At 41.4% G+C, this 18,210-nt stretch overlaps 1 protein-coding gene across 7 annotated transcripts in view; it reads right to left on the reverse strand.

Annotated features, from left to right (window-relative positions):
- The window catches only part of CACNB4 (calcium voltage-gated channel auxiliary subunit beta 4), a 266,723-nt gene that overhangs the window by 139,633 nt on the left and 108,880 nt on the right, over nt 1-18,210 (reverse strand). For 4 of the 7 annotated variants that reach the window (XM_025404341.1, XM_025404347.1, XM_025404343.1 and 1 more), the window contains exon 1: nt 908-1,325. The exons of the other annotated variants lie outside the window; for them this stretch is intronic. In XM_025404341.1, coding sequence (XP_025260126.1) covers nt 908-952 — 45 coding nt within the window. In that variant the 5' untranslated portion in view covers nt 953-1,325. Of the gene's footprint in view, nt 1-907; nt 1,326-18,210 lie in introns of those variants that run through there. 7 annotated transcript variants of the gene reach the window in all.

An 18,210-nucleotide genomic window follows, 5' to 3' on the forward strand; every position in this document is an offset into this window, starting at 1 on the left:
CTCCTATTTCAAATGTAGCAACATGTATGGCACTGCACTCCCATAAAATTCAGACTCCTCACAGCACTTCCCATTAACCACCCTCAACCATTCTACCTCACGAGGTTTCTGTGTATTGATGAAAAACATAGGAACTACCACCAGCAAGAGTCAAAAGAAAGACTCAATTATCAGCTTTACCCTATATTCAAAAGCTAGCAGTCTGTGGTATGATTTTAGGGATTTCAGGAAATTATTTCATCCTGATTTTAACAGATTGCATGAACCTGACCTAGGGGGGAGAAGGAGTCCAGTTCTCTAACCCAAAACACATGTGAGTCTACTTCGCTCTTCCAAGGTAGAGTACAGGAACACTGACCACTGCCTCTGCACTGGGGTGCTGTATGGCCACAACCCTTGCATCTGATTTCCTTAACAAAGAAGCAGTAGATCTGCACTGCTTGTTTGGCCAGAAAGCACATAATAATACAGCTACAGCTTAGGAACTTCCATTCATGCTAGCTCAACGAACAATGTATATTATATAATGAATGAGGCTTTTCTATGAACCCTGCTATTGGAAAACATAGGCACTTTCTGCATAGTTTAAACCAGTCTACAAGGAGCAGTTACCCCTGGTGAGATCAAATGTGGACCCGGTAATGTATAAATTCAAAGAGCCTACACTCTTAAGATGCTTTGCCATCACCCTAATTTCTTTTTTGCTTGACAATAAATAATTTCAGTTACCTACAAACTACACAGAGAACATTTACACAGCAGCCAGCAAGCCCCAGAATGATGTTAGCTTTCTGCTCCATGTTCCCTGCGTTGCCTAAGAAATAAGAAGGGGGGGGGGGTGGTGAAGGGGATAGTGGGAGGAGGAAGAGGAGGGGAGAGGGAATTAGCTATCTATGAAAATACTTACAGCCTCCGAGTCTTCAATTCCATGCAGGTACAAATTGTCATACATGGAGGTCTGATAATCCAGAGCACCTCTTTCAAGGCAAAAACAAAATTGCTGCAGAAACCACAGCTAGAGCTTAAAGAGAAAAGGCCTGTTTGGGAGAACTGCGCCTGCCTTATCAATTCCTGTGGATTTACCAGGCAAGATGCTATTCATTCACATCCCACAGGGTGAGGTTATCCCCAGAGGCAGTCCAGACCTGGCATTTTATCTGCCTTCCCAATACAGAGCACAAAAAGCAAAACCCTTCCTCAACCACAGACTGGTGACTGAGCTAGGAAAGCGGCCTCTGATTGGCTCGGCTTCCCTGCTTCAGTCAGCTGAAGAGCGTTCCCTCGGAGAGTGGAGGGCGCCTCGGAGCATCCTACCCAGCAAAGAGCTGCTTCCTGTTTCGCCTGTATTGTTAGTTCTACAATAAACACTTATCAATATCCAAAAGGCTGCGTGGAATGTTTGGAAAGGCAGACTATTGAATACTCCAAACACAACTGCTCATCTTCTTAATTAAATTCACAATTGGAGAGGGGAGCAAAGGAAAGATTTTATTTTCAGAGAATATCATGTAAAGACAGGTAAACAGATACTAATCTCATCCAACATCTGTACGTAACAGATGCGTTTCAGTCAAAAGGGCAATGAGTCATAAAAAAAAATCTTTAAACCCAAGGTGAAGAAAAAAATGACTAGAATAAACAGATGGTAAGATTTCTTGTGGGAATTTCTATAGTAAAAGTTTTCAATATTCTCGATGAAGTCTCTGCCTCACTGGCAAGAAAAGAGCTCTGTGTCCCAACTGGTGAAGTTCGAAAAGGAAGCCAAAAACCTCTCAACTTTTAGATGCAAAATGTTTAATGCTCTTTAGTTGAATTTTTTAAATCAACTTTAAGCAACAGCCAATGTTTTCATGTAAATTCTTCATCCCCTTCCCATGCATAAATCTTTAATAATCCTGAAATGGCATTGGTCTTTCCCCCAAAACCTAAATAGAAACGTCAGACTCCCTCCGCCTGCTGTGGCCACACCACAACTCAAGTTGACTTAGGACAGGTCCCACATTGCAGCAGCCTGGGATGGAGTTTCTCTAGGTACTCAGAACTTTCTGGTCAACCAATAAAAAAAAAAAAAGCTGCAGCTTTGACACAGGAGAGCTTTATGGCCCACTCTAAAAGAAGCCAGCTAAAGTCAGGGGGACAAAGGAGCTGGTGAGGGGCACAGAACATATTTTAGAGCAGCTGCATGACTGACTGGGTAAGTAATGACCCAGAAACTCAGAGGCTCTGAGTCCCCTGTATCAGCTTTGCCACTAATTGGTCAGATGACTCTGGACCAGTCAGTCACCACCTCAATGGGCTCTGGTATCTTCACCCGCCAAAATGAGGTAAGAAATAACTTAGGGAAAGAACTCTGCAAATCTAAAGTGCAACATAAACACTTACCATTGAGAAGCTGCTTTGTCAGCTGGAAGGCATTGGCTGCTGTTCATGGGAGCTCAGCACAGGAGTAACTGGCTGGCCCTGGACCTAGGAAAGGAGGCCTGTCCTTCCAGCCAGTATCTCTGAAAAGCGTAATTCTTAAAGGAACAAACCTGAGTCAAAATAATAAACAACACAAGGGCTACAACAGCTGAGCAGAGCATAGTTCTCCCAGGTCTGTGCTGACCCGTTCATGTCTTTCAATCAGAGTTGCACATCTTGGGAGTGGCATCAATACCTAGTCCACTTTCAGATATAAATGACAGCAAGATGATGCTGCTGTCCTTCACAATCCCAAAATGGTAGGGTTTGAACAGATTGTCACCTCTGAGGCTGTGCCCCCATGGAGGGAGGACAGCAGCAGGGGATGAGTGCAGTCAACGGGATTCCATAGAGAGAAACCCAGTGCTGGCCCTACCTGTCGACAAGGATGCACGTTGGAGCAAGTCCCTGGCCAAGTGGAACCTCGGTTCCCTCCCCTATACACCAAGAGGACCGGATCAAAGGGCTGCTGTGCTCAAATTCACGTGTTAGACTCTTATTTTAATTATTAACTCTCTAACTACAGCCATACGGTATTTCAACCAGAATCAACGGAAAACTGAGACAAGACGGTCTTTTTTTCTCTGAAATTCTCTAGATCATTTCCCGACTTTACCACTTCAATTCCAAGTATAGGTATTCTCTGATTATGTTAAATGGACATCTAAATTAAGGGGAGAAGACAGAGGCAGCCCACTTTCACAATTCATCAAGATGAGAGAAACTGTTCCCAACTGGATAAACTGTACATAGCTCAGCTCTTCTGTGGATGGCTGCCGTGGAGCACTCCCTATAGCCAGTGTGAGGGCCTAAAGGAAGTTTTAAAGAGAAGGGGCGCACTTTACGGTACCCTAATGCATGCAGTCAGCGAGTCTGACCAGGACGGGATGTCAGCAGGGAGGCACTGGATCACGCATAGCAGGCTGTGGTTCCTCCTGCACCCAACTCCTCTAACTAAGAATAGATGTGAAGCAGGGGCAGCGTGGCTCTGCCTGCTTCCCAGGAAGTCAGAAACGTGCTGGACTCCGAATCATAAACTGTAAGAGGTGGGAGAACAACAGGAGTCTCCTTATCTGGTCCTTCTAGTGCCTACAAAGGTTGAATTGTTTTATTCAAAGCCATATGTTCTATACTGGAGTGTTCCTTCCCCTACTTCCTCCTTGATAGAGTTTTCAAGATGAGGGGCAGTAGGCGTGTTCCCAAGAGGAATTTGGTGAAATAGAGAGAAGTCACTGTGTTGGGGAAATTCCTATTTTTCCCACGCCTTCCATTCAAACAAATTATCCCATCAGAAGTCATTTTGTTCACCCACAGCTGATAACTAAAAATCAGATCACAGGTGGGGGAGTCTTCCCCTAGGGTCTGTATCTACACAGAATCAGCACCACACCTATGAGTCACCTAAGGGTTTCAACCCAATATTTGGGCTGATCCCAGAGTTCCAGAGGAACCCCAGTGAGACACTCAGCTCTGAACCTCCCCAGAGGAACTCTAAGGAGTTCCAGAAAAGTGAGCTCAGAACTCTAGAAAGATCTTAGAACTGACTATCTCTGTCCCAAGATTCTCTAAACTGAGACCAGGCTGAGAAGTAGTGAGAGGTCCCTGGGAGCTTCCTGGGCCTGTTTCAGATCACCTCCAGTCCCTGGCTTTTAGTAAAAGGGTCTATGGATTCCAGCAGGTTCAAGTTCCTAGGGCCAAATTTCACACTTCACTGCAGCAGGTGGTGAAAAGCAACCAAGACACTGGTACCTTCTTGGTTTTGACTTTAACAGTTCTCCATTTGAATGATGGTCAAGAAGATGAAAGAGAAACCACCCCATTTCTGGCCTACTTCTCCCACCTGCAGTTACAGTGAGAACAAGTTTGAAAACCTTGGGGCTTATCTTGTGCTGGTGCTTCCCAGGAACCCACCTACCTCTCATTACTGAGTTGCCTCCAAAACTGCATAGCCTCAAGGGGGCTGCCTCTGATTCTGAGGATGCCCTGCTGAATGTACTTCTGACTCAACTCTTTTCCACTTATCTCTCATTATGATCAACAGTTCGAACTCAAAAAAACCCTATGAAAAAGCATCGTCTCTATGACTCTGTTTATAAATGTCACATGATTCATGATGGGGAAGGTATCCTTGCAATTTGACAAATGCCTCAACTGAGCTTAATTCAGTGGAGGAAATGGCATGGCCCTCAACAAATTAGGACAGCTCTGTTTTGTATTACAAGGAAACATTACTTTCAGTTCGTTTTCATGGGCTTTACACTTAGGGATATTAAGTCCCTCTTCCTTACCCAGTGCTGGGCTTTGTCGTAGAGCGAACCCATGAAAATGACAGTAGAGTACAAAGGATAGGTATTTCTGTTTTCCACTTGTTTGGACAGAGAGAAGGAGAGAAAAGCCAAAAGTGAGAAGATTAGCTATGAGATTTAGATAGCCATGATCAAGACAAACTGGTGCAAATTTAGAAGCAAAAGGCAATTCTGATTCTAATTTTCCACCTAAATTTCTTGGGAATTTAACTGTTCAAAGCCAGTGTAGTTATGTGTTCTATAGCAGAACTGCAAGAGCTCAGAGAAGAGACAAAGGAATAATGTTGGGACTCAGCCAAGGCTAGTTCTCTTCTCGTCTCCATGGGCTAGAACACAAGTCCAAGGTCTCTGTTTGCCAATTCAGTCTTGGGAATTATTTTGTTCTCTGTTTTTGTTTAAATTTTACTAAGTGACTACTGTGTGCTAGATGAATTTTCTCGTCTTCTGTAAGTAATATTACTCCACTCATTTGCCTCTAGAAATCTGTGTGGCCAACTGCAAGAATGAGTATCATACTCCTGTTTCCTCCCTGGAGCCCATCAGATAGGTGGTAGCAACAGGGCAGACAAGGGAATGAAAACAAAACAAACAAACAAACAAAAAACTACAGACAATAGATTCCACTTCTATTAGTCCTCTGCTGTAGTTCTCTGAGGCTGAACTCAGACCTTACCACCTAGGGAGGCATGTCCAGAGTCTCTCCAGGCCCCACGAATACCACGGAGATAATAGTTTTGAAATTAACGAGTTAAGATATGAAAGATACACAGGAGGCAGTGTGGAAGAATCCGCCTTTTAAATTTTTTAAGGGAAGTAGTACGGAATCAGGGCAGCCCACATTGCCCAGCTCCAAAGGCCCCATGCACCCCGTGTGAGTGGTCCTCCCTGTGATATGTAACAGGAATACCATGAAGCAAGGTGGTTATGAGCAGGGACCCTGGAGCCAGACTGCCTGCATATCCCAGCTGTGCCACTTCCCAGCAGGGTAACACTCGGCAAGCTACTCTACCTTCCTGTGCCTCCATTTCCTCACTTACAAAATGAGGATTCTATCAAGAAGATTGTGCAGATTAAAAGCCTTGGTCTAATAAAATGTTCGGATGGGTACCTGGTACCAACAGTCCTCCACAAGCAAGCACTGGGTTACTATGGTCGTTCTCATCACTCTCTGCCTGGGTTCTGGCCTGAAGTTCTGGTGCCCTTGCCTCTGGGGTAGGATTGCTAACTTTTGCCCCTGATGCCGGCCTGGTCCTCTCAATCCCACCTGAGTCTCAGGTCTCAGCCGCCAGAGCTGAGCCCAGCCTCCAGCCTCCTGCTGCCCTCCTACATTCATGCCAGCTCCTGCCGGCTGCCTACCTGCTCTATCTGGCCAGGCTGACTGCTCCTCGTGCCAAGGCTGTCATGCTTGTCCAGACCTCCTCCACCTCCTGACAGCACCCCCACCCTCAGCCACCCCACTGAACGCTGCGTCTTTCCTCTGTACCTGGGTGTACCCAGTGCTCTCCCACTGGCCTCCTCAATTGCCTGGCCTCTTGCTCCATCATCCCCACCAGCCACTCCTGGATGCCCCACCCTGTCACAAACCACTGCCCAGAAGACCGTACTCATGAAAATCCTGTAACAAATGCTACTGCTGGTTCATGCCAAAGAGGCAAGAGAAGAGGAAGAACAGCAGAAACAAGCAGAGACAGGGATAAAGAGGCAGAGACAGAAAACTCTAGAGACGCGCAGAGGAAGAGTGAATATATGGACTAGCTCCCCTCCTCCCTGCCATTCTTGATGGCTTCAGGAAAAATAATACTTCATAACTCATAAGACAGCAAGTGTAGGTAAGGTAGAAAAAATTCCCATGGCCTATTCAACTTGCCAGAAAAAGACAGATCCCTCTCTGTGATTGATATATTACTCAGAAAGCTCTCACTTTCTAAAATTTCAGTTTACAAAAAAAAAAAAAAAAGAGCCAATCTCTTAGAAAAAAAAACATTCCATAAAGCCACAATTTTCATGAATGCTACACAACTTTACTTTCCACTATTCTCCAAAATGAATCTAGGAGACTAGTTCAGCTGGTCACCTTCCCATTGCCTATATATTGTTTAGCTGATATTATTATTAGTGCTAATCTACCAATTACAGCTTTGAATTGTTGACTGGTCTGTGCTACTGGAGACACTGGAATGTGAAGATCAACGAGACATGATGGCATCTCCCTGGGGACAGACAGGGATGGCGTGGCAGCAACACTGAAGATCCTGAAGACAGAAATTGAACTAAGGAGATGGTTGCAATCAAAGCTCTCACATTTTGAGAAGCTTTGATGAGAGCCAGAGAGTAATTTGATTCCTTATCTGCAAAGCTTCAGCAGGAGTGGGAGGCAGGAAAGGGGGAAGGAAAGGAACAGTGTCACTCATGGAGCAGGGCAGAAATGAATCAGCCACCAACTTACTACTCACTCTTGCGCAAACCACCTCCCTAAAAGGTGGGACTCCTTCAGTTCCATGATGCCAGATTTGCTATAAAGAGTAAACAAAACTGTTTAACGTAAAATTAGTAAAACTTTATTTTCTATTTTGTCACTGCTTTTAGGTAACAATTTACGTTTTTGCCTCCCAGGAGTTTTTCTATTTGATTTGATAACATGATTAATAATAAGCATCCATAAATGCTTGTTTAGCACCTAATATTTCCTCTAAACAAAAATCAGTCAGCTCCAATTCAAAATCTTTCAGTGGTTTCCCACTGAAAAACCCAAATCCTTAAAAAGGTCTAGTGTGTAGTGTGGGCCCAACACTTCTCTTCTCAAAACCCTGATTTTGCATGCCTTTCCCCTTCACTCTCTCCAAGCTTCTTGGACACATCACACCCCTTCCCACCACTGGGCTTTATTGCTTCTGAGCCCTTTGCCTAGAACCCCACACCTCCTCTCAATCCACCCGCATTAGCTTGCATTAGTGCAACTGGTGAATTAATAGCTGTCTTTTAAATGTGAGTTCTGTGGGAAGAGAGACCAGGATACCTTTTTACACACCATTATATCCCCACTGCCTAGCACATAGGCTTTCCACAAATACCTGAATAATTAATGATGGCCCTGAGCTCCTTGGCTACCTTTGCACTTTGGTTGACAAAGCAGTGCAGTGACTGGCAAAAGAGCTCACAAAGTGAAATGTGGGTATTTTTTAGAGCTAAGAAAACCTAGAACATGAGCATCCCTAGAGAGTCCTTACCAAACTGTCTTCATGCCCTGATTGGGACACAATGGTCCTGTTCAGATTCAGATTCTTACAAACTAAATAATCTAGGTGTCACATAGAGTTGTTTTAACAGTCTTTATTTCAAGGGAAATATCATTTATAATGCGCTGATGGAGATTTTGGTTTTGGTTCTTGGTGTTTTAGTGTTGAGGACAAGACCCCATGATATTTCACGCATCACCCTTTGCACAAGATGTCCCCTGTGTCAGGAAGGCCACCTTCACTCTGTCCCCTACCCCTGACTACTTTTATTTGGTGAACTCATTCCTTCTTTAAGGTCAAATGTAAATGTCACTAACTTCTCCAACCCCCTCAGTCCTTCTTCTATACTTCCATAACACTCTATCTCCCATACCTCTACCAGTGGGCGAATCACATAATAGTGTAATTCTTTCATTACAAGATGAACAGCTCAAGAGCAAGAACCACGTCTTACTCAGCTTCACACCCCACATGCTTCATTCCATAGAAGAGCCTCAACAAATATTGGTTACAGGAACTGAACAGCAAACATGAAAAGAAAACTCACACTGTGAGCCTTGATATCCTTGCCTCCATCAGAATGCATGCAGCCTAGTCTAGTAGATATTTGAGGCCTTAGAGTCAATGAGCCAAGGAATCTGTGAGGTCAATTTCAGAGCCACTGCAGATTTAGAAAACAAATACAAAATGGAAACTGATGTCAGGAATTCAGGTCTGAGCCGAACTCCTGTCGGTGGTAGGGGCTCTTCTTGGGTGGAATCTATGGGAAGAGGGAATATTGGTAGATAATGGATAGATGGTAGCAATAAGGTCCTGGGGTATTTTCCTCAGAACATAGTTTTGGAGAAACATTTACCTTTGAAAAAGTGTGCCAGAGCATGTATCCCTTAAAGGCAGGAACTATGTTTTATTCATCTTGTTGATATACCCCTCTCTGATGCAGTGCCTATTACAACTTAAAAACAGTTGAAGTTTAATAACTACATTGCAAAAAGCCAGCTAAGCTGGTATAATATAGATAATCTTCACAGCAGAGCATTCACTGAAAGAACCCCATGTCTCAAGCACCAGGCACCAGGCATGCTAGAACCAAAACAAGGGAGTAGAAAAATCTAGCTGACTCTAAAATTCTGAGCTTAGAGTAGCGACACTCATTCTAGATCCCTCCTGCAAGGAGATCTAAAGCTTTTAAAGTACTGCTAGACATGGATAGAATTATCTCAAGCAATGGATTAGTGTTAGCCCTCAGGTTGCAAGCTTTCAGTTTCTGCAACATGGTATCAGGTATGGAGAAAAAGGAGGTTTGGGTGCACACTGCTGAACTTTGACCTCTCTATTATTCTAGGTGACAGAGATGACTAAAAGCTCCAGTATTCTTTCTCCATTTCTCCCATTTAGCATTACGCCATTCCACCTTCAATTTTAGCAAGGCTAAAATTCAACAAGGTTCTTCAACTAGAAACTGTACCTCACAGCCTCCCTTGCAACTGGATATGACTGTGTTCTTGCCAATACAATAGGAGCTGAAGTCACGTGTCCAACTTACACATTACACCCTTAAAAAGATACTGACTGCTGGCCAGGCGCAGTGGCTCACACCAGTAATCCCAGCACTTTGGGAGGCCGAGGCGGGCGGATCACGAGGTCAGGAGATCAAGACCGTCCTGGCTAACACAGTGAAACCCTGTCTCTACTAAAAATACAAAAAAATTAGCTAGGCATAGTGGCGAGCGCCTGTAGTCCCAGCTATTCAGGAGGCTGAGGCAGGATAATGGCCTGAACCCAGGAAGCAGAGCTTGCAGTGAGCTGAGATTGCACCACTGCACTCCAGCCTGGGCGACAGAGTGAGACTCAGTTTCAAAAAAAAAGATACTGACTGCCTACCATATATACTCTCTTCCCATTCCTTTGGATGTGGTGCTGATGAAACAACTTCCAGCATACAGATGAAGACCTCACCTTAAGGATGAAAAGTTAATAGAATAAAGAAGCTTCTGCATTGTTAGATGAAAGAGAAAGGCATTTCCATCTTATTTAGGCAACTTTATTTAGGGGTCTCTTGTTGCAGCAGCTCAACCTAATACCAGCTGCAAAAGTAAAAATATTGAGGTCATTAGAATAGGAATAAAGACAACCAGAAAAACACATATAGAAGGTAAGAACTGGACTTAGAAAAAAAGACCTCACTAGGTTATATTGTTTCTTCTAATTCTCCTTTCATGAAATGCTGACAAACCCAAGATGGTGGTCAGTGATGGCAAATCTCCACCTAAACCCATCATCCCCATTAAAAACAGAACAGTGCTATGCACATGTTAGCCTGCTTACTTTCTGAAACCAAAGACTAGGGGCCAAAACAAAATGTTTGTGAGCTAAAAACACATACACAGATAAATTACCAATTTTACACAGTTTTTTCAAAACCCAAATGAATTCAAAGAAAAATCTTCAACTCTATTGAGTTTTTGAGCTTAAGTAGAGCATTACAAAGACAAAAATATCTGCCACCTTTTAGGCAAGTCCATAAGTAATTCCTCATGAAGATTTGGATTTTTTATATAAGTTCTCAGTCTGTTTGGTCATTTCCTTTGCAGTATTGGATGGAAAATTAGTTGGAGCACTAAGTCCAAAGCCTTTCCCCAAGAGGCGCAAATGGAAACAAACTGAATTACTTATCTAAATGCCAGTTCTCAGAAGTGATTCTTGCATCAAATATTCAAGGAAAATAACAATCATCTACATAGAAAACAGTATAAATTCGCAGCCAAATAATAAAAATAATGTACATTGGTACTAATAGAAAATAGAGGAGACTGTAAAAAAAATCAAGGATCTCTTATATTTGTTGGTATGTCTCATAAGTCCAAAAGTATGAAAAAAGGTATAAAAAGGTATACACGCACCCCCCACAGGGCTTTGCAAGTTGTTTAGTAATGCATTTTTCTTCATAACAGAAAATGAACTCTCAAATTTTTAAGATAGATTGAAAAACTTAAAATAGCAAGACGCAAATAAATCTTTCACAGCCACGTATCTCACAGCACCCCTATAGTCACTGGATTTCTGACCTTTGCATGGGAGAGTAAGCTATAAATACTACCTGACCCTCTGGTCTTGTGTACCTCAGAAATCCATTCTCTTTTAAACTAAGAAGGGCAATAGTATCACAATTTTCAAAAACATTAATTTTAAAAAAATTATTTCTAACAGTTCCTTTAAGTTATTCTTTCAATATCAAATAAGCTTTAAATAAATGTACAATACCACAAGATAGTAAAGTAATAACTAGTCGATCCAGAAGCTCTATCGAATCATAATGCTCCCTGCATTTCTTGGGCTCCTCTAACCAGCCATTTAAACCTACGAATTGCTTGAACATGGAGCAATTGTTTTAACATGCTTTGGAAATGTTGACATGCAACAAAAGAGATACTAACAAACACAAATAGTCCACTCCAAAAACCAAAGGGAAATTCATAAATACATTGTTATGGCTCTTAGTAGGTTTTTGGAAAAGGGCTATTGTTAGTAAATGATCAGATTTACCTAACTTAATGAGAAATTATGAGCTTTTCTCAACCAGGTACCTTTAGAGCTTTCCATCGAAGTCTTGACTAAAAAAGACAATGTCAGATAGACTGCCTGTGGGCCTCAACTAATACAGGCTCACTTTTGAAAGAGATATCTTCTAGAATACTAACATGTTAACCAACACAGCAACTTTGGGAATCATCCTATCCCCAACCAAGCCTATCAACTTCTGAAAGTTTGGGGAGAAGAACAAAAGGCCTAGAAGAAGAAAGTCATTTCTGAACCAACAGAGTCATCCACTTCCTTTCACATTCAGTCTTTGATGGTTGTGTTTACTTCATTTAAACATATACTCGACGAACATAAACAAATCATGAAGATTCAAAGGGTTAGGAAAGTTTCCTAACATCGCACAACTCTGAAGCCATAAAAGAAGAGAATGAAATATATTTTTCATTATATCCATCCTCCATCAACTTGCCTCCTGCCATCTCTACAACATACTTCTCATATTTTGTATTTCAGCCACTCATTACACTTTCCTCAGAACACATGCTTATGATCCAGCTTTCTGTTTCTTCTTATGCTTGAAAATAACTTAAGCATTTTTCTGATGTATTGAAATTTTTCTCAAATCTCTTCCCTTCACAGATCGATTCCCCAATTTATGAGATCTTCCACAGCCAATTCTTCCACAAAATATTTGCCTTTAAAGCATTTCCCATGAGTGTATCTTTTTTTTGCTGATTATAAAAGTAAAACATGTTCTTTAAAAAGTGGTATTGTAGAAAACTTGGAAAATTCAAAAGAGTACAAAGGCAAGAATTAAAATTTGTAGTCTTACTACTAAAATATGATTACTGTTAATACTTTGGTCTTTTTCTACCTTTGTAGGCATTTTGCTTTACATCTAGAATCTACTATATGTAAACGTTTGCATTCTCTTAGCAATAACAACATAAGTGTTCCCCACATTACTAAAAACTCATCATAAGCATAATTTATTACAAACTATTGCACCATATAGATGTACTATGCAGTTCCCATTGTTTTGCTCATATAAATAATGCTGGAATTCTATTAGTCTGCAATTCAGATTATTTTCTCGGGCTAAATTCCCATATATTCTTGGGTCAAAGTCTATGAATGCTTTTAAGCCTCTCGATCACACTGCCAAAAGCCGTACAGAAAAATTCTGCCAATTTACATACCTATTAGCTCAAAGTGAAGTACCAGCTCTCAGCTTTATTACCAACAATATGACAAAGAGGGACCTAAGGGTCTAATTTTTTTAATCTGTTAATTTGATATGCTAAAAGTAGAAATCCACCGCTGCCTTAATTTTCTTTCTTTTTTTTTTTTTTTTTTTTTGCCAATGAACAAGAATGTGAATATATATAACACTATATTTTTTCATAAGTATATTTAACCTACTGTCTCTGAGTGAGGAATGTCCATCCACATCTAAATAACAAAGACTGTGATGTTCATGTCTCTAATCTCTTTTTGGAAAGTCTTAAGACATTGGCACCTAAGGTAATGGCTCTCGACAATGGCAGAAAATCTGAATCACCTGTGGACCTTTTGAAACATCCATTTACACTCCAGGAACTCAAGCTCAGTAAAGGTTCTAGTATCTACATTTTCTAAAAATTCCAAAGTCGTTCTATTAGGCAAATGAATGAGACGACTGAGCTAAGACTACCATAGTTAGATATCATATCTGGTGGATGAAAAAGCTACTACATGTACTTCCTTAGATATATGAAGAAGAGCATCATTCCCTAAACTATCATCTTGTTCTATGGTACTGACCTTACATCCAGTACAGCACTTATTTACCTTGCGTGATCTACTTTCACAAGGTGGCGCAACAGTGCCCATTGCTGTTAGTCTCATTTCTAAGAATGCTCTTGTTTCATATGAAAAGAGAGTAATCTAAACACTGATATGCCTGTTACTTATATACCTACCACTTGGCGGAAATATTTATACAGTAGATAGAATAAGCATCTGGTTTGAATTTCCAAAATGGCTCCTTCCAACTCAAGGAGAGCCTCTGTCTGTATTTTATGGGTCAGTGATAAGTGTTCATATTATTTACCGATTTATGGTGAGGTTTACTGAGATGTGAAATCTCAGCTAACCCTTCAACCCACTCCCAATCCCACTCTCATCTCTAAGCCACCAATTATTCTACTCCATATTATTAAGCACTGTACTAGAATCATCTATAGCTATTGATACTGAGGTCACATTTAGCATACTCATCAACCTCATATAACCTGGGCTTAAGAAGTACCCTTGACTCACTTTCAGAGCTAGGTTAGTTAACATTCTAATGAAGAAAAATACAGAGAGAAAAACAAAGGGCTGGTATTAGAGAGAAAAGTTCCCTTCTTTCAGACTCTGGTACAATGCCATCTGATGGGGATATGCTAGCATAAGAGCAGCCTGGCCCAATCTGATTCTCCTACTGTTGCTTGGACTGAGTGCCACCTCCAGACTAATCCCTTACTGGGGTTGAGGGGAGTCACACATTGAATTATCACAAATCATCAGTATAAGAAGTTCAGCAGGAGTTGCTTCAGAGATTGTTTCTTTCCCTCCCAGGGGCTCAAAGTGGTCATCTCCTACCACCATAAAGAGACCCTTCTGGAAGGAAGAGATGGAAGAACACCAAGTGCTGACAACCAATACACTGTTGGGTCAAATGCAAAGAGGAAACTGAATTCCTCAACAAATCCATTACTTGGAAACTCATTCCAATTTTCCAACAAGAAAAGTAAGGGATGGATTTTCAAAATTAGGTGAAGTATGAATCCAAATGAATTATTGTATTCGCTCTGCAGATAACCTCCACAACATACCAGCACTACCACACCAACCACCTTGAGCTCTTAGTACAAATTAATTGACAGTGATGGATAGGTCACCTGAACTTCAAAAATTAAGTCTTAATATGGCAATGATATTCTTTATGGTATACTACCGTAGCTCAGTGGGGGGCAGCACTACAATCTCTGGGCTTGGTTGAGTTCAGAGAACACTCTGTTCCATTCTGTTTCTCTCTTTCCAGGGGCTATTTTGCCAGCCTTTGGATTGTCTCTACAATGGACATCATCCTCAAAAAAGCCTCAGGACAGAAAAGTCTGGACATTCCTGAGCATAATAAATTGGGATGATGGATCCAAAAGAAAGGCACTTTGTTGATGTTTTAAATTAAGTAAAAGAAAAAAGCATTAACAAGTGTACCAAACTTGGTGACTGGAATTAGCAAACCAGGACATATATCCAAAAGTATAATCACAAGGTCACACGTTCACATCTCAGCATTAGCTCTGTGTCACTGTAAATCGCCATGCCAGCACTTTCCCTCCTCTTCATTTTATTTTATTTTTCTAAATTTAGAGTCATTACAAATGCTGCTAACTCAGATAACTTAGTACCTATGCACAAGGAGAATGAATCACAGTTTCGATGCGACCCACCAATTTAAATGTCTTCCCTTTGTATATTTCCATTTCCAATGACAGTATCTCCATCACAATGTATCATTTTCTGGTGGTCATTCTTGAGGACTTATGCATCTGCATGAATTTGCCTGAAGAATCTCTACATATATTCATTACAAACTGTAACTTTCCTTTTGAAAATGATTCCATTAAATAATTTTTATACTCCCATTTTCTTACCAAGTAATTTATCACCAACAGAAATACTTTTTTTAAGATCTGAAGCTTAAGATGAAAACACATCATTAAAATGATCTAGAAATCAAAGTAAATTAAAAGCCTAATGGGAAGTTGTTACAAGTGATTAGCTATAAATTATTGTTACTGTATTTTTTTTTCCCAAAGAAAAGTCAAAGTGGACAACGGTTGCAGCAAAGGGTTAGACAAACCAGTCTCCCTACCCAAGAACGTGACTTCCACTACTAATCTCTCTAAATTTATCTCTCAATTATTCATATTCACTTACATTCTGGACCCACTGAGCTCTCTAGGCCCTAAATGCCTCCAATTTTACCTAATACATCTACCTTTCCTGTGCTTACTTCGCCCACATCCTGGTGGACTCTAAAAACCTTCTCCACCCTACACGAGAGTAGGTAATCAAATAATAAATATACATATCAAAATCATGCAATGCAGCCTCATAACCTTGGGCCTCTACTTGTCTCTCAACACTGCTGTTTTAGTCAGCTCGAGCTGCTATAAAAAAAATATCAAGCACTGGGTGGCTTAAACAACAAAGATTTATTTCTCTGAATTTTGGAGGCTGAGAAGTCCAAGACCAACACAGCAGTAGAGTCAGGGTCTGGGGAGGGCCCAGTTCCTGGTTTGCAGAAGGCGACCTTCCTGCCATATCCTCGAGTGGTAGAGAGATGAGGCTCTGATTCCTCCTCTTCTTCTATAAGGACACTAATCCCATCATGGGGGCTCCACCCTCCTCGCCCAATCGCATCCCAAAGGCCCCACCTCCCACTACCAACACCTTGGGCGTTAGGATTTCAACCTATGAACTGGGAGAAGGGAGGCATAAACATGTAGTCGATAGCAACTGCCCAGCACCCCTTTCATATCTATTATGAGTTTTTTCCCTCAATCCACAAAAGTCTTCACCAATTGCCTCAAGACTGCTACCTCATCTCTCTTCTTTTACCATTAGCAAATTATCTCACCCTCAACCCCACAGGAGTTGAATAGAGCAAGTGACAATTCCTCAATATCCTGTCCCACCCCACAAATACCTCTTTTCATTCTATTTCGGTGGAAGAAGTATCCCCTCTTCTTCTAAGATTGCTCTTCTCACCTGTGTTCGGAATCCCAATTTCTCCGCCCTCAAGAGAGCATATGAACCTGGTTCCACCCACACCTCTCTTTGAGCTGTTAGCCTTAACACACAAACACTTCAAAGAATAACAACGCTTCCCTCGCCTTGCCTCTCCCAACTATCAACTTATTTCTATCTGTCCTTCATAGCCAACATCCAAAGAGTGCTTCTACACTCTGTCTTCATTTCTTCTCCATTATTCATGTTTCAATAATCTGGCCTTTATCTCTGTCTCTGACTCAAACTATACTTGCCAAGGTTGCCAGTGACCTCTTTGTTGCAATTTCTAATAGAACCTCATCTTATGTGACCCCTGACGCTATTGACCTTTCTCCTGTTGGAAGTTCTCCTGCTCCTTGGTTTCCAGGGTACGGCTCTCCATCGTTTCTCTTCTACTTCTCAGGTCATTCTTTCTTGATTTCCTTTGTGGGTTCTTCACCCTCTGGCCACCTCTCAAATTTCAGTTTCACCTCCTCTCCCTTAGCTTCAACTATATTCCATCTTCTGATGATTCATAAATAAATAAATCCAGTTCAAATATAGGTCTGAAGTTCTAGAACCACATATTTAACTGCCTACCAGATAACTCTCCTCAGATGTCCCATGGTCCAGATATATTAGACTCAACATGTCCAATAGTGAACTCACCTCCATCTCCTTTGAAACCAGGTCCTTATATTCTAAAACAGAATGACTACCCACCCAGTTGTCTGATTTGGAAATTTGGGAATCATCCTTGACTCTTCCCTTCCCCCTCTCCACTGACTTTATGTTCTGTTGGTATTCCCCCAACCCTAACACCTTTTGAACCTCTCCTTTTTTCAGTCTCTACAGTTGAGGCTCTCCCAATTTGTTCCCCACGACAGCCTCCTTACCAGTCTTCCTGCATCCAACTGTGCTCACCTCTCAAGTCCCATATATCTTTCCATTTGAATACCAAAATGTTCTGCAAGTCCAATCAGATGACTGTTGACACAACATCCATGACACCTCCCTTTCTTTAGGATAAAATTTGAATTATTTCAGGGATAAAGTACAAGCCAGTTCTTGTGTGCCCAGACTCATCTCTTGCCATAATTTCCTCACACATGCTCCAGTCAAACCTCACTGTATCAAATTCTTGCACTTGTTATTCTAGGCTTCGGAGCACATTGAACCTTGTTCCTCAAAAACTATTTCACTACCTAATTCCCTGTGCCTACCTTTCTCCTACTGGTCATTCAAAAGTCAGTCCAGACATCTCCTCACTTCCCTGCCAAAACCACAACCCTCTCCAGTTAGAGATTACATATCCCTCCTGCGGGGTCTCTCAGGTGCCACCACATCACAGCATTTCCCACACTGCGCCCTCCTCACTCAGGCAACAATGTGAGCTCCAGGAGGAACAGAGACTGGGTCTTGTGCACTGTTGCTTCCTTAACAACCACCATAGTGCCTGTGACAGAGAAAGTGCCCCCAATCTTTTAAAAAAGAGTTCTGCAAATTCTAGGATTAATCTCATGATCAGTGAACACATTCTGATCCCTTTTACCTTCTGATTCTATCTAATACCCCACGGGCACAACTCTGACCAGAAGCCACAATTTCAACTGAGTGACCAAACAGGACAAGGAAGCAGTCAGTTAATTACCTTGGAAAGAAAAAGATGTCTGTAGGCAGAGACTCTCCCAAGGAATGAGAGAATATTCAAAAATTAGTTTAATAAGATGACAGATAAGCTCATTTAAAATCTTGCTAATATCTGTTTGAAAGGTCATTTTTTTTTTTTTTTTTTTTTTTTTTTTTTTTTTTTTTTTTTTTTTTAATGTTTTGCTTTGTATGTGCAAAGCAAATACATATAC

The sequence above is a fragment of the Theropithecus gelada genome, chromosome 12, assembly GCF_003255815.1.
Source record: "Theropithecus gelada isolate Dixy chromosome 12, Tgel_1.0, whole genome shotgun sequence".
NCBI lineage: Eukaryota > Metazoa > Chordata > Mammalia > Primates > Cercopithecidae > Theropithecus > Theropithecus gelada.